The sequence below is a fragment of the Rhea americana genome, unplaced genomic scaffold, assembly GCF_003343005.1.
Source record: "Rhea americana isolate MKP2758 unplaced genomic scaffold, rheAme1 scaffold_48, whole genome shotgun sequence".
Classification (NCBI taxonomy): Eukaryota; Metazoa; Chordata; class Aves; order Rheiformes; family Rheidae; genus Rhea; species Rhea americana.
The window spans coordinates 837,619-851,031 of record NW_028186623.1 but is presented as its reverse complement, the minus strand read 5'-3'; the positions used below and the strand labels follow the sequence as shown (position 1 = coordinate 851,031).

The 13,413-nt window shown below is 42.2% G+C and overlaps 1 protein-coding gene across 3 annotated transcripts in view; it reads left to right on the top strand.

Annotated features, from left to right (window-relative positions):
• Window positions 1–771: 771 nt before the first annotated feature.
• APLP2 (amyloid beta precursor like protein 2) overlaps window positions 772–13,413 on the top strand; it is a 23,536-nt gene continuing 10,894 nt past the window's right edge. For 2 of the 3 annotated variants that reach the window (XM_085316765.1, XM_085316764.1), the window contains exons 1-8: window positions 772–942; window positions 2,199–2,328; window positions 5,702–5,814; window positions 7,323–7,498; window positions 8,054–8,274; window positions 9,989–10,156; window positions 12,220–12,335; window positions 12,692–12,766. In XM_085316765.1, the coding sequence (XP_085172891.1) occupies window positions 823–942; window positions 2,199–2,328; window positions 5,702–5,814; window positions 7,323–7,498; window positions 8,054–8,274; window positions 9,989–10,156; window positions 12,220–12,335; window positions 12,692–12,766 (1,119 nt within the window). In that variant the 5' untranslated portion in view covers window positions 772–822. The remainder of the gene's footprint in view (window positions 943–2,198; window positions 2,329–5,701; window positions 5,815–7,322; window positions 7,499–8,053; window positions 8,275–9,988; window positions 10,157–12,219; window positions 12,336–12,691; window positions 12,767–13,413) is intronic. The other variant, XM_085316766.1, reaches the window with a different exon arrangement.

Below are 13,413 nucleotides of genomic sequence, written 5' to 3'. Positions count from 1 at the left end.
TGACCAGAATGTCCGTCTGTGTTGTAGGGGTTTTGTCATGTGTGCTCGGTCTGCTGGTGCAGGGTGGGAAGCTCGTGGAATTTGCATCTGAAACCTGACAGTACAAATATCCCATCTGAATGCACTGAATGAGAGAAAGCAGCAGGCTTTGCCCAGCTGGTTTCAACAGCTACATTTTTTCAGCTCAACAAAAATCATCTTTGCTTGTATGTTTAAGCAAAAAACTTAGGTGTTTCTATCCCAGATATTTGAAGACTTTTGGGCAAACAGATGGCTTAAAGCTCTGAGCAGGCCTCACACAGGGGAAAGTAGTTAGTTTGTTATTAGTAGTAATCGCCAAGCTGTGTGTAACCTCATAGAGGAGTTTCACAGGTCACCATGTTTTCTGCCAGAAGTTGCTAGTACGAATTGTTTTGTCTTCCAGTACTGGAGATGGAGGTGATCTCCTCTAGTTTTTCAGACATCTGTTTTAGCCTTTGTGGGTAAAAGCTGTAAGTCTGAATTACTCATGTTTTTGTTTTTGGTAGGCTGTTGCAAAAAGTAATAAGAGAATAGAGTTTGGAAAAAAATGACATGTTGATTGAGAAAAGTTGATGTGGGCCTAACTTTAAGGAATAACCCTAAATGCAGTGACAAAATAGCTTTGCAAGACACTGCCGATATTTTAGGTTCACTGGGAGCTCTCTAAGAAGTCTTTTTGCCTCTTTGAGTGTCCTGCTTTGTATGAGATAAAGCAGTCAACATACTGTGTTTTGTTTGTCTTTGCAGGCGCTTGCAGCCAATGCCGGGACAGGGTTTGCAGTGGCAGAGCCTCAAATTGCTATGTTCTGTGGGAAGCTAAATATGCATGTGAATATCCAGACTGGGAAATGGGAACCTGACACTTCTGGGACCAAGAGTTGCTTTGGAAGAAAGGAAGAGATTCTGCAGTACTGCCAAGAGGTGAGGTGACTCCCCTGGGATCTTTGTTCTCCATGTGATCTTCACTCTTCACTGCTGCTGAGGAGTTCGATGCTAATTTAGCCAGTTAGTAGAAAACTAGCCCTACAGGGGAGTAACTAGTTTTTGTCTAGTGCAGTTCCCTGAACCGTCTTGCTATATTATTGCCTGAGAGGAGCAGGGGGAGCACTGCAGCGGGGGTTAGGAGGTACCTCTCACTTAGGCTGCCACCTGAGGTCCTTGCAAGTCAGAGAAGTGTGTGTACCTGCATSCACATGGTTCCTTTGAGTGTTCTGCCTTTGGGCTTGTTAGACCAGCCACAACGCTGTATTCGTTGCAGAGTGGAACCTGACAGCACCTCACATGTATTCTAACTGGAATGCGGTTGGGTTGTTACCTGGGACATGTTCAGATCAGCCAGAATGTTAGAAAAATATTTTCATCTAAATGTTGGCAGAATTTTTAGGCTCTTCATGCCTTCTTGTAAACCCTTAATCTCCTTTCATTGTGCTCCAGATACTGTAGCATATTGGCCTTGAAAAGTGTGTTTAATTATTCCTGTGAGGTGACAAGCATGTAAAATATCCCAAGGAATGTTTTTTTCTATAGTGGGAAAGTGTGAGAGCAGACCRTGTTCATACTGGCAAACTTTTAGAACCCTTTTATAAGGCTGATGTAACTGGAACTACACTTGGTTCATGTAACAGAAGCCTAAATATAAGTCAACATCTAGACTTGAGGACTTGACTTTAGTGGGACATGGGGGCCATATTAATACGCTCTCAAAGGAGGCATGAGGACACCTGAGTGATTAGGTGCATGTTTGTTTGACAAATGTTGAGGGAGTCGGAGGATGTTACTAAACCCTATCTTTCGGTGGTTGCCCTCTTCTGGAGGGTATTGCACTGTCATTGCACTTGCAGAATGGGGCTGGTAAATGCTCCTTGTCTGCCCCCATGCAAAGCCAGACACCTCAGCTTAAATTGCTGATGAAGGCTCTTGGCCCTAACCTGCCTTTCTACYGCCATATATGAAAAGTGATGACACATTCCTTTTGCTAAGTGTGGCGTGACAAAGAGCTGGAGGCTTTCATGTCTTCAGCTCTTGTAAGCTTGATTCAGAAGAGAATGTGTGTCCACGTGTACATTTGAAGCTTATTTTTGTTTAAAAGGATCAGCCTCTGTACTCTGGTCAGGAGCCCCTTGTCGCTTTCTTTGCCTTTTCTGGGTAGAAATATATTTATGGCTCTTTCAAAACAGATGTATCCAGACCTTCAGATCACGAACGTTGTGGAAGCCAACCAACCTGTCAGCATCGACAGCTGGTGTAAGAAAGGGAAGAAGCAGTGCAAGGACCACACTCACATCGTTGTGCCCTACAAGTGCCTAGGTGAGTGCTTGGTGTGATGCAGACCGCCGGGGAGAGATGCGTTTGTGCAGTCTGGGGCAGTGGAGCAAAGAATTGCCTCCTGGCTTCTTTGAGAGAGAACAAATCAAGTTTATAAGGCTGCCATTTCCATGTCCAGCTTCCACTAAACCATTTTTATTTCCATGAGATGGAACTCTGTTTTCTTCCCAGCAGATCAGCAGTTTGATAACAGCTGTGTTGGAATAATGGTGCCTGGCGTGAAAAAGAAATCCCCGTTCTCTCTGCGACTGCCTTCAAAGCCTGAAGGCTATTGTATTTGAGTATCACAAAGACATTGGGATTTAATACGCTGATCCTATTTTTGTGGAGCTTTAATATTTTGTTGCCTTGGAGACTTAAATGCTCGGTGTGTTCAGGCTTCCTGCTTTGGTCTTGGCAAGAGATTCCTATTCTGTTTCAACTGACTATATTTAAACTTAGTTGTTTCAAAGAGGCCTTGCTTCTTGCAGCTGTATCCCGTGTCCTCACTTTGAACTGTGAAAGAATACTAGATAAACTGTGATAGCTTTCATTGTACTTCTGAGTATCTCTCCCCTCACTCAAATCAAGCAGCATGCATAGATTGTTTACCTTGTGGCTTTTGTCCTGTAGGCTGTGACTAACACTGCACTGTCTCCTTAGTAGTAAGCTTAGTTAGCTGGCTGGATCCCTTTTTCAGTTATCCACTGGCAAAGACTCTTTTAATTATGTGCAAGACGTTTTGTGCTATCTTGAAGAGTCAATTTGTGATTGCAAGTAACATTCAGTGGAAATTAGTATTCATAATCCTTAGATGTATCTAAGGATAGTGTGTGGTTTGACATAAGGGAACACGAGCAAATCCACTGAATTATAGAGGTACTATTCCCTTGTACGTAATGCTTTCCACTAGAAGATGATGAAGCACTTCATAAGCACTAAATTTAGTATGGATGCATCCTGGGAAAGAGGTGCTACTCTCATTCTATAGATGTGGAAATTCAGCTGATTATACTGAGTGCTTCTAATGGAAATAAGGATAAAAGAAAGATCTGTGGACTTATAATGTGTAATCTCTTTTGAAAATAATCCTTCCCCAAGTGTATTCTTCAGCTGAAAATTAAGCTGATTTTAGTGACACTGCACTAAAATTTGATAAGCATTAAACTCTCTGTTAAAAGCCTTAATTGGTGTCTTCTCTCAGAAATGTTTTTAACTTGTAAGGCCATCTTGTAAGGCAACTTTGGATTTCAGATCTGAGTTGCAAGTCAGTCTATACGTGCATAAAATATCTCCCCAATCTCTTTATGAGTCCCTGGGTTGCTTGTTGTAAATGGATGATGTATGTCTCTGGAGGAAAGTATGAATTTTTATTGCAGTCGGAGTTTTTCTGTTGCTGCTTACATCTTCCCTGCTGCAGTAATGCACGGTCCGTCTTGAGGTAGGATTTTGCTGTCAGACCGTGTTCAACCTTCGCTCCCTACCAGCAGGAAAGCTCTTTGGTGTTTCATAGGAGACCCCATCAGTGCTCTCACAGAACTGTGGAATAAAGGTTACAACAGGATGATGGGAGCAGGGCTGAGCGTGGTGAGGTGTGAAGAGACTAAGCTGTGCTTGGTTTTGTTTTTTCTTTCTTTCTTTCTTCCTTTGTGTGTGTGTGTGTGTGTGTGTGTGTGTGTGTGTATGTGCGCGCGCACGCATGCTAGCAGTGGTCATGGGTGGGGAAGGTTTCCCAGTAGTGCACACTGTCTACTGGATTTTCATTTCCAAACTGAACTGTGAGAACTTTCCATGTCCCTTATGTGAAGGCTACTAGGATTCAGTATTTCTGAAAATTGTTGCTTTTATCTGTGCTGTTTATTATTAATTATTGTTTTTGATCAGTTTGAATCTTCTGCCTTTTGACCCCAGAGCCATAGCTTCTTGATTTTAAAGTTTAGTCAATTTTGCTTTTCTTACCAGAAATTTGTAACTAACCACTTGTGAGAGGGGAGAAGGAAAGGCTATTAACCCAAAATTGGCATATCTTGAGAGAAGAAAATGGAAAAAATACCCTTTGTCTATTATGTCTGTTGATTTAAAATTTAACTTATTTCAGAGGTGTGTCAGGAAATAAAAATGAATAATATGTTGTTCATGGCTTGTCAGAGATGCTGATGAATGCCAGTTGATCTCATCGTCTTGTAACTGTTCTCAGATAATCTGTCCTTAAACTCTGTTTTAAGTTGCATAYGGTGTGCAGGAGAAGCATTCATGGGCCTTTGGGGCCCCATTAGGGACCTGCAAAAAAMCTGGGCTCTCGAAATATTAAAATCTTTTTTAGAGTGTCTAGTTAACGTTTTATTTTAAAATTACTGGAAGTGGCATTTAAATCTACAAGACAGGAAGAAAAATCTCAATTCTGAGAATATTATATTTTGAATCCTGGTCACAGTGTCGGTTAGGACTTCTGGGCTAAGAACGGGAAGTAATGCTCATATTGCATATAGTGCTGATATTGATTTGACATGTGTCAGCACTGAATGGAGTTGTGGCAGCTTTTTGGGCTAAATAGGTGTTAAGTCCTACTAATTCAGAGCCTGCAGAGGAGGCCGATTCTCTCTTTCTCCTTCCTCAAAAGCAGAAGTCTGGCCTTAATGTTTTTCCAAAACTAAATCATGCTGGTCAGATTGTGGTTATCTAGATGTTGGAATACTATGTGTTTGCTGACTCTGGGTTTACTCTGTTTTTTGGGCTATGTAGCTTTTATTTTCCAACTTTCTGTGTTTTGGTTAGGCCTGTCCGAGCTGGGGAATGTGCTGCAGTTGACCCTGAATCAAGCCATCTGGATACTGTTAAAAAAAGCAAACAAGACTTACTCAGATATCCAGATACTAAAAAACGTGGATAACACTTGAGGCACATAAAAATTTCCAGACCATTACAGCAACAGGCAGCATGAACTTGCTTTGGTGTGGTACAACTCGTTTAGAAATTGGTGGTTGAGTGGTTTGGAAATTGCTGCATACAGATGTGCTCTTTTCAAAGATTTACGTGAAMTCTCTTGAGTCAGTCCTGTCTGTTTCATGAACAGCTATTTATTGACTTGCATTATAAGCTTTGCCTTCAGTTCAGCCTTAGGATTTGTATAAAGTTTCAGTGGCTAGCACCTATTCCAGTTTTTGTCTGGGAGACTGAGGCTCTATTTTTCAGTAAATTTACGTAGATAGCTGCTGATCTGAGCTGCGTACATTAAGAATAATATGCCTCATGCAAACCTTAAAGGCACTTACAAACTAAGCGTAATTTGGGGAGTTCTGATACCGTCTTCATCTCCTGTTTGAGATTGTACATGTGTGATGGGAGAAGTAAACTCTGGATGTTTCTTGTTTTCCAGTGGGTGAGTTTGTAAGTGATGTCCTGCTGGTTCCGGAGAAGTGCCGATTCTTCCACAAGGAACGGATGGATGTATGTGAAAGTCACCAGCACTGGCACACCGTAGCAAAAGAGGTAACTGAGCCGTTGTGACAAGAAAGYTTTTTCTGGACCTGTCCTCTTGGATACCTGCATATAGTCTCAGATATTACACTATTGGAGCATCCCAGTGTTTCTCTGTTATTCCCCCATTGTAGTCTATGTACTGTGGCTAAAAGCAGCCTAAAATTTTTTAAAAATACTCAAGTGAYTGAAAAAACCTGTGTGGTTGAGTAATTCTTCACCCTTGAAGAGCTCTCCTAAAGTAACTTGCCCAAGATCATACTCTAGGATGGAGCTAGGAAGTAAAATCAGGTCTACGGGATGCTACTCTAACCAATGACCATCCTTYGCAGGGTGGTGGGCCAGAATGTTTAATATTTGTCTTACATATTTTACAGTAATGTAGCTGCTAGTGGGGATTTGGTTTTGAGGGTTTGCTTGGGGGCAAAGTGGACTATATTTTGACTGTTTGGTGGAAGTTTTACGTAAGAGGTGGATTATCTTCTCAGAATAACGCTAACCCTTTTTCTATTTTTTTTTTTCTTTTTTAATCTGACTGACAAAAATGTTACAAATTCTCTGCGCRCTCATTTCAGCTGGGGCTAAAACAATAAATGTACGTGTTTTCTATTCTGTAGAAAGAGCAACATAATGTTTAAATTTCAATGACAGTGTTAGGAAAGATGAGATTAAGGAAGTGCCGATTGGAACTTCCTATTCCTTTAATTTCCAGGGAGTAAAATCCTGTCTCAAAAAGCATCTGCTAGAAGAATCACCTTCTAATTGAGGACAAACTTACTAATGTCTCTAAACAGCAAAATTAAAAAACACTTTCCTTCAGYGTAATTGGGGAACTTCTCTGGAAGTATTTGGATTGTTTTTACATGTAACAAAACAAAACATTAAAGAGATCTATTGCGTATAAGAAAGCCTTTTTGACTTCATTCTTTTCTGTAACCCTATAAAACCATATGTTTCTTTAGTTAAGAGCAATGTGTAGAAGTACTGTCTACTCACAATTCACATTTGGCTTTTACTTGAATTATCTAGTTGATTTGCTTCTACAGCTGTTACAGTAATCTTGACATAAAGTGCATTTAAATAATTTTTCACTTGCTCCATTATATGTGTAGAGAGAAGGTGTAATGAAATGACTGACTGAAAAAGCAAACAGCAACTTGTTACTTTCTAATGCTCTCTCCCTTGTGTTGGCASGAAATACCTGGCTATTTTTCCAGAACTTAACCAGGCTAAAAATCTAGCAGTTGGGTGGGGAGGGGGAAGAGGGTGTCTGATAAATTAACAGCAGGAACTGCTTCATGGCTGCGATTTGAGACCTTTTGGGGGTTCACCTTATTCTAAACAAWTTTCAAATCTATTTTTCTTTAATGTTTAGACTTAGGTCAAAGGTTGCGGTTGTGTTTCTGCTGTAAAACTTAAGACCACTGGTAGCATCCTTGGGACCTGTGATAGGCAGACACTGACTTTATCCCAAGCAAGAGCATGATGCTAAAACTGACATAAATGGGCTCCCCTTTCAGGCCTGTCTGACGGAAGGGATGATCCTGCACAGCTACGGCATGCTGCTGCCCTGCGGAGTAGACAAGTTCCACGGCACTGAGTATGTATGTTGCCCTCAGACAAAAGTGGTGGATGAAGCTCTTTCCAAAGAGGAAGAGGATGAAGATGAGGATGAAGACTATGACCTTTATAAAAGGTAGGCTTCTTGCTGATATACATATTAACAACTCTGTATGTGAGGCTGCTGTTACTCATTTCAACAGTGACTCCCTTGTGATGAGGACTGAGGAGATCTTCTGTGCTTATGAATCCCCCAAAGGAGTGTCCTGAATGTGAAAAAGCCTTTCAGGAGGACAAGTGACTTTGCAGCACTCCTGTTACTGGAGGAGTTAAACAGTCCCCTCCTTTCATCCTTAGTCAGTCAAAATGACTGTTTGGTTGCTACAATAGTTGCTTCCTCTAAATATTATAGTCTTTTCACTTTCTGAAAAAAAACTGTTGAGCAAAAGGTAAGGAACCCCTGCTGAGCCACAGGCACAAAGAAGCTCTGCATGTAACAACAGGTATATCGGTAATGAGAGAAGTCCTGTTGCTGCGGTTGATTGCTTGATCAACGGTTGGTACCTTTATTTTTCCGTCTCCTGTGTTTCTAAAAGAGATGAAAAGAGAATMGTTATTCCAGTACATGCAAGGTTGGCTGCAAAGTGATTAGCATTAACTTTACCCTCCTAATTTAACTGCATCCCTTCAGTGAGTTCCCTACAGAGGCAGATGTAGAAGACTTCACAGGAACGGCTGTGGAGGAAGATGAGGATGAAGAGGATGAAGGGGAGGAGGAGGAGGAGGAGGACGTGGTAGAAGATCGTGATTACTATAATGATAGCTATAAAGCAGACGATTACAATGAAGAGAACCCCACAGAGCCCAGCAATGACAAGACTCTTTCTGAAAAAGAAGTTAGCGATATGAAATGTAAGTCATGTTTTAGCCTACAAGACTCTTGCTTCCTTGAGAGTATTCTTATTGGTTGTCGGTTGGTGACAGGTTTTTGATCAGGTCAATAAATGCCACTTTGGAAGTTTTATTTGCCAGATAAATTAGCAGAGGAAAGCTGATGACACTTATGTTTCAAGCATTGAGAGAAACTCTCCTGGATGGTGAGACACGTTTCCAGTTAAACAGCAGTTTTGCTGGCGGAAAGCCCGGTGTTTAGTACTTTGAACAAGTACCTCCATGAAGGTGCAATGTAGAGTTGGAAATCAGTATCTGTGCACATCAATTTTGGAAAATTTGAGGAGATATTTGGGGTACACTATAAATTTAAAATTGTAGCTTTGAGTGATTACCTCGGAATTGGTGTTTTATACCCAGATTACAAAAAAGAAACTGGAAGTGGTGGGCCAGCTTCTACAGAGGTGGCATAAAGGTGGTTGCTGGCCATTTGATCTTAAGGAAGATAATGCAGTGCCCCCTTCCCAGTCTCTGTGTTAAGTGGCCATAGCTTAACCAAGGAAAACATATCAATGCTATTGGCCCACATCTATTATTTAAGTGTTTTGCTGTAGCTTCTGTCTAGTGGCAAGTACTATTGCTGAGAGCATTTGCTGATTGAGTAGTGCCACCATGGTATAGAGCGCCCTATACTTTGTTACTTTGTGTGTGGAAGTGTCTACAGAGGAAGGAGGAGGGGAGAGGGAATGAAATTGAGTTAGCTTCAGATCTCTGAATCATTGCCAGCAGTTCTTGCATCTTGTTGGTAAAATGCCAGCATGCTGCAGATAATTTTACTTGCTGAAACACAGCTTAGATCACATGTGTGCAGGACTGTTAGAGGTCTGCAGGTATTGAAGCACACTTGGAACGGTGTGGTTGGAGTGTCTCTTTTGGGGGTACACAGTCTGTTTTCCTGAAGATCTGTGAACTGTTGCTGTCATACACAATGTATTCTTACGCTTGCTCAAGGTAACTCAACTGCTTATTCTGACTGCTTATTGTGAAGGACTCCAGTGCTGTGTAACATACCATGGCTACATCAATTACTTTGCGTTTCAATATTTAGCCTTTAGATGTTTCAAATTTTAAAACCTAACAGCTCAGACAACCCCTGTGATCGTGTTSCACGTGCTTAGTCTACCTTTTCACTTGCTGTTATACCTGCTCACCTCTAAGATGTCAAGTTTCTATCCAGGCAGAGTGCAACTGAATTGGGGTGTCTTTTAGTGGTTTAAGCAGCCCTAATGGGCTTTATTTCCATCAGGCTGATTTTAGATAGTGGAGGCTCTGTCACTGGGAAATGAGGCCTAATGCTATGCCTGAGGCCTAATGCTATGATATCAGCAAAATAGAGCCTTGCTGTTTCAACCTCTAGCTGAGGAGAATCGTTCTTGCATGTGAGCGCTCCGTGTTGAGACCCCTGCCTGTGTAGCTGGCTGCTGAGTTCTTGCTCCAAAAGAGCAAGAGCAGCTTCACAGGATACCACTGGCAAACCTTGTGATAGACATTTTTGAAAGTGCCCTTAAAAAGAACAAGAGAATGACAAAAGTCCTTTGATTGATGAAGTGGTAACGCTGAGGCTAACGTGAATGTCCCAGGAGAAAAGTGTGAGCTAGAGCCACCACTGAAACGTAAGTCGCTTGGCAAGGCCTGTGCTCCTCACTAGCTCATGTTCTAACCCGTCTCCACACAGCTGTCTGCTCCCAGGAGGCGATGACAGGGCCCTGCCGGGCTGTGATGCCTCGTTGGTACTTCGACCCTAACAAGAGAAAGTGCGTTCGCTTTATATATGGAGGCTGCGGAGGCAACAGGAACAATTTTGAGTCAGAGGAGTATTGTATGGCTGTGTGTAAAAAGATGAGTAAGTCCTGCCTCCCACTGGCCCTTTTGCAGCTAGCCACTGTCTGTCTGGCATTTGGTGTCTCCTCCTGCTTGCCTAGGTCAACAGAGGATACGTGTGTAGCCCATCCTTTCGGTTCTGGTGTCTGCAGCAGTTCTGTCTGTCCTCTCGCAGCAGTCTCCTCTTGTCTCTGCTTCTCTTTGGATTTAACTTCCCTGGGAAAAGTGGCTTCTCAGCGCATGCTGTCTGTGCTGCTTGCCACTCTTAACAAGGTCTTAGTTATCATCTTCCATGTTTATAGCAAGGAGCAGGGGCTGTGCCTAAACTCTTGTTAGGCRAACAAGCAAGCTTATGTGTTTTCATAACTGGCTTTTTTGCCAAATATATGGGAAGGGAGCACTTGCTTTCCCCAGTCACATTATCTTGCATATGTTTGACCAGTCGGTCCTGAAAAGCAGGCTGCTAATTGCCATCCTCCTGGTAATAGACTTTTTCTTGCTCTTATATTTTGGGAAAACATCAGTAAAATAATACAGAATTCAGGTTCCCACTTTCAGCTCAGTTTGAAATATGAATCATGACTCAATCCCTGCATTTTTGAGAGCTTGAGGTTTTTGGCACCAGTTTCCACTGGCTTTTATGTCAGATGATAAAACTACCAAAAACATTTTAACCTCCTTATTAATCTTATTGTTGAACTCCAGCACTTCCACCTCAGCTACCATTAAAGCCTTTTGAAAGGCTTTTTGTGTTATCTGGGGCTTGGCAGTCTGACTATACAGCCATAATCCTGTTTACAAAATGGCCTTCATGCAAGTGCTTTAGATTGGGCTGATCTAACTGAAGTGGTGAAATAAAAGATGCGGATGTCAGGAGCTTTTGGTACAAAAGTTTGTCCTGTTTCAGAGGGATTTGAGGCTGGAAAGAGACTTCTCTGTGTCAAAGCCTGGTTCAGAAATGCCATGAGCAGGCCTAGAATACAGTACTGATCTGGCATTGCCCCTTGCATGCACAAATAATGCCTGTTTTGTATGTGGCCATTATCTCATGCAGTAGTTCTTTCCYCTTCTTCACTCCTCTCTCTGCAGTCAGAGTAAAGGTTTGTGGATTTAGGTGCATGCTGGAACTAAAATCTTACCCTATTCATATTGAAGTGCAGGGTAATTTTTTGTTTGAAGCGTGCTGTCTTCTAGTGAGGTGTTGGAAGTTTCTGCTGCCTAAAGTGCTAAAATGGTTGAAGAGTTCCCGTGATTTCACCTTCTGAGTCCCCTGTGTTAAAGCACACTGGTTGAGCACATTGTATTTGCCACAGGTATTTTCAGAAAGGGGTTTGGAAYGTGTAGTTCCTAAAATTGTAGCACAAGAAGTTGATTCAGTATTTCCTGAACTGCAGTGTATGCAGTCAGAGGCCCTGTCATGGATTTTGCAGCCTCTTGAAACCATCAGTTCTGAAATTTTATTTCTCCGCTTGCTGGATTTGAATGTCTTACGGATGCAAACCTTCTAGTTTATTGGACAAGTGAATTTGTCTCACTGAGCCTCCTTCTGTTGCTGTCTTGTCTAATATCATTTCCTGTTACTCCTGTATGGTGCATCTGGTAGGGAAGGTCGGTCTGAAGTGTAAAATATTGGGTAGTGTTCTGTGCGGATTTACTGTCAAGCTCCTTAATCATGTTAATGATGTCTGGAGCCAGCTTGTCAGTGAGCAGCTAATGCACAAAATGTCATTTAAACTATCCAAAGCCAATGTGAAAGGGAAGAGGAAACAAGTTCTTTATCCTGCAGTCCATGTCATTCTGTTGCTGGAGCTGAATAATGCTTCTCTCTGAACTAATGAGAAGCCTGAACAGGTGCTGAGTGCCGCAGTGCATTACTGTGTATTTGGGATGATGTAACTAACTGATGTTGTACAGTAAATTGGCAGCCTAAAGATACCAAAATGGACTCTTGGTAGGTGGCGGTTCAGTAAATTCAGCCTGCCAGATTGTTAATTCTGCAGGCATGAAGATTCCTCTCCCTACATGTCCCTTGCAGTCCAGGATCAGTTTTCTGAACCTTTCTTTATACGTACCTTCTCTTTTCAGTGCCTACTGATGATGTAGATGTCTACTTCGAAACCCCAGCTGATGACAACGAGCATGCTCGCTTCCAGAAAGCAAAGGAGCAGCTGGAGGTCAGGCACCATAACCGCATGGATCGGGTGAGCTTCTAGCTTTATTCTTCTGTGCTGTGTTGCATGATTGCCGCCCATGTTCTTCTGGAGAATGCAGCCGTGAGCTGACTTCCTTTGCAGTCGCCAGCGTACTGTGTGTCTTTCGATGTGACCATGCAGTGGCAGTTAGATTTTGTTTTCTTTAAGTTGTTGGAAGAGAAATCACTGGGGACGTTCAGCCTGCTGCTCAGAAGGGTTAAGTGCTAGGTTTAACCCTGCAGCAGCTCTTTTGTGCCTCCAACATCTAACTRTGCTGTGTAAGGATCTATCTGTGAAGGCAAATTAGCCCAAAAGATCAGACATAACTTTCTCTTGTTACTTTGTGCTCCTCTTTTCTTGTTCAGGTGAAAAAGGAATGGGAGGAAGCAGAGCACCAAGCCAAGAATCTCCCCAAGGCAGAAAGACAGACTCTCATTCAGGTAAGAGTCAAAGGACTGAAAGAGGAAAGTTGCTGGTGTTTATTCTCATCATCTCAATAAAGTAGATGAGAGATGCTAATATTCAAAGCCAAAAGCAGACTGAGATGGAAAAGTAGCTTTTCTGTTCCATCAACAATGCCTCTTAGAGGAGATTTGACTCAATTGCATGTTTTGTTCTTGAAGCTGGAGATGATCTGATACTGTGCCAGGTCCTTTCCCAAGCCCAGTAGCAGGAACCTAACTCGCCCTGCAAGTGTAATGACAACAGAGCCAAATTGTAACCTTAGACCTTTGGCATGTTTTGCACTAAAAATTGGCCTCATGGCCCAGCTCAGTTTGGCCGTGACTCTCTGGGCACGTGCTTCCTGTTTGGGCAGTTACTGAAAACCATATAGGCACCAGATGAAGCTGGTTTGCTGCCAAGATGACAATTTTCTGCCTTATAAGAAGAATTTGGATAGACTATGGAGTTAATCGGGAATACTCTGGGTATTGGATTGTAAGGGGCAGGCTCTTCTGGCAGTCACAAGTGTATGAAGTTCCCTCAAACGGATAAACATGTAAGTAACCAACTCCAGCTTTTAAGCTTGCTTTGCTTTTTCATCCTAGAACATGTTTTTTTTTTTTTTTTGCTTCTGTCTCTGTTT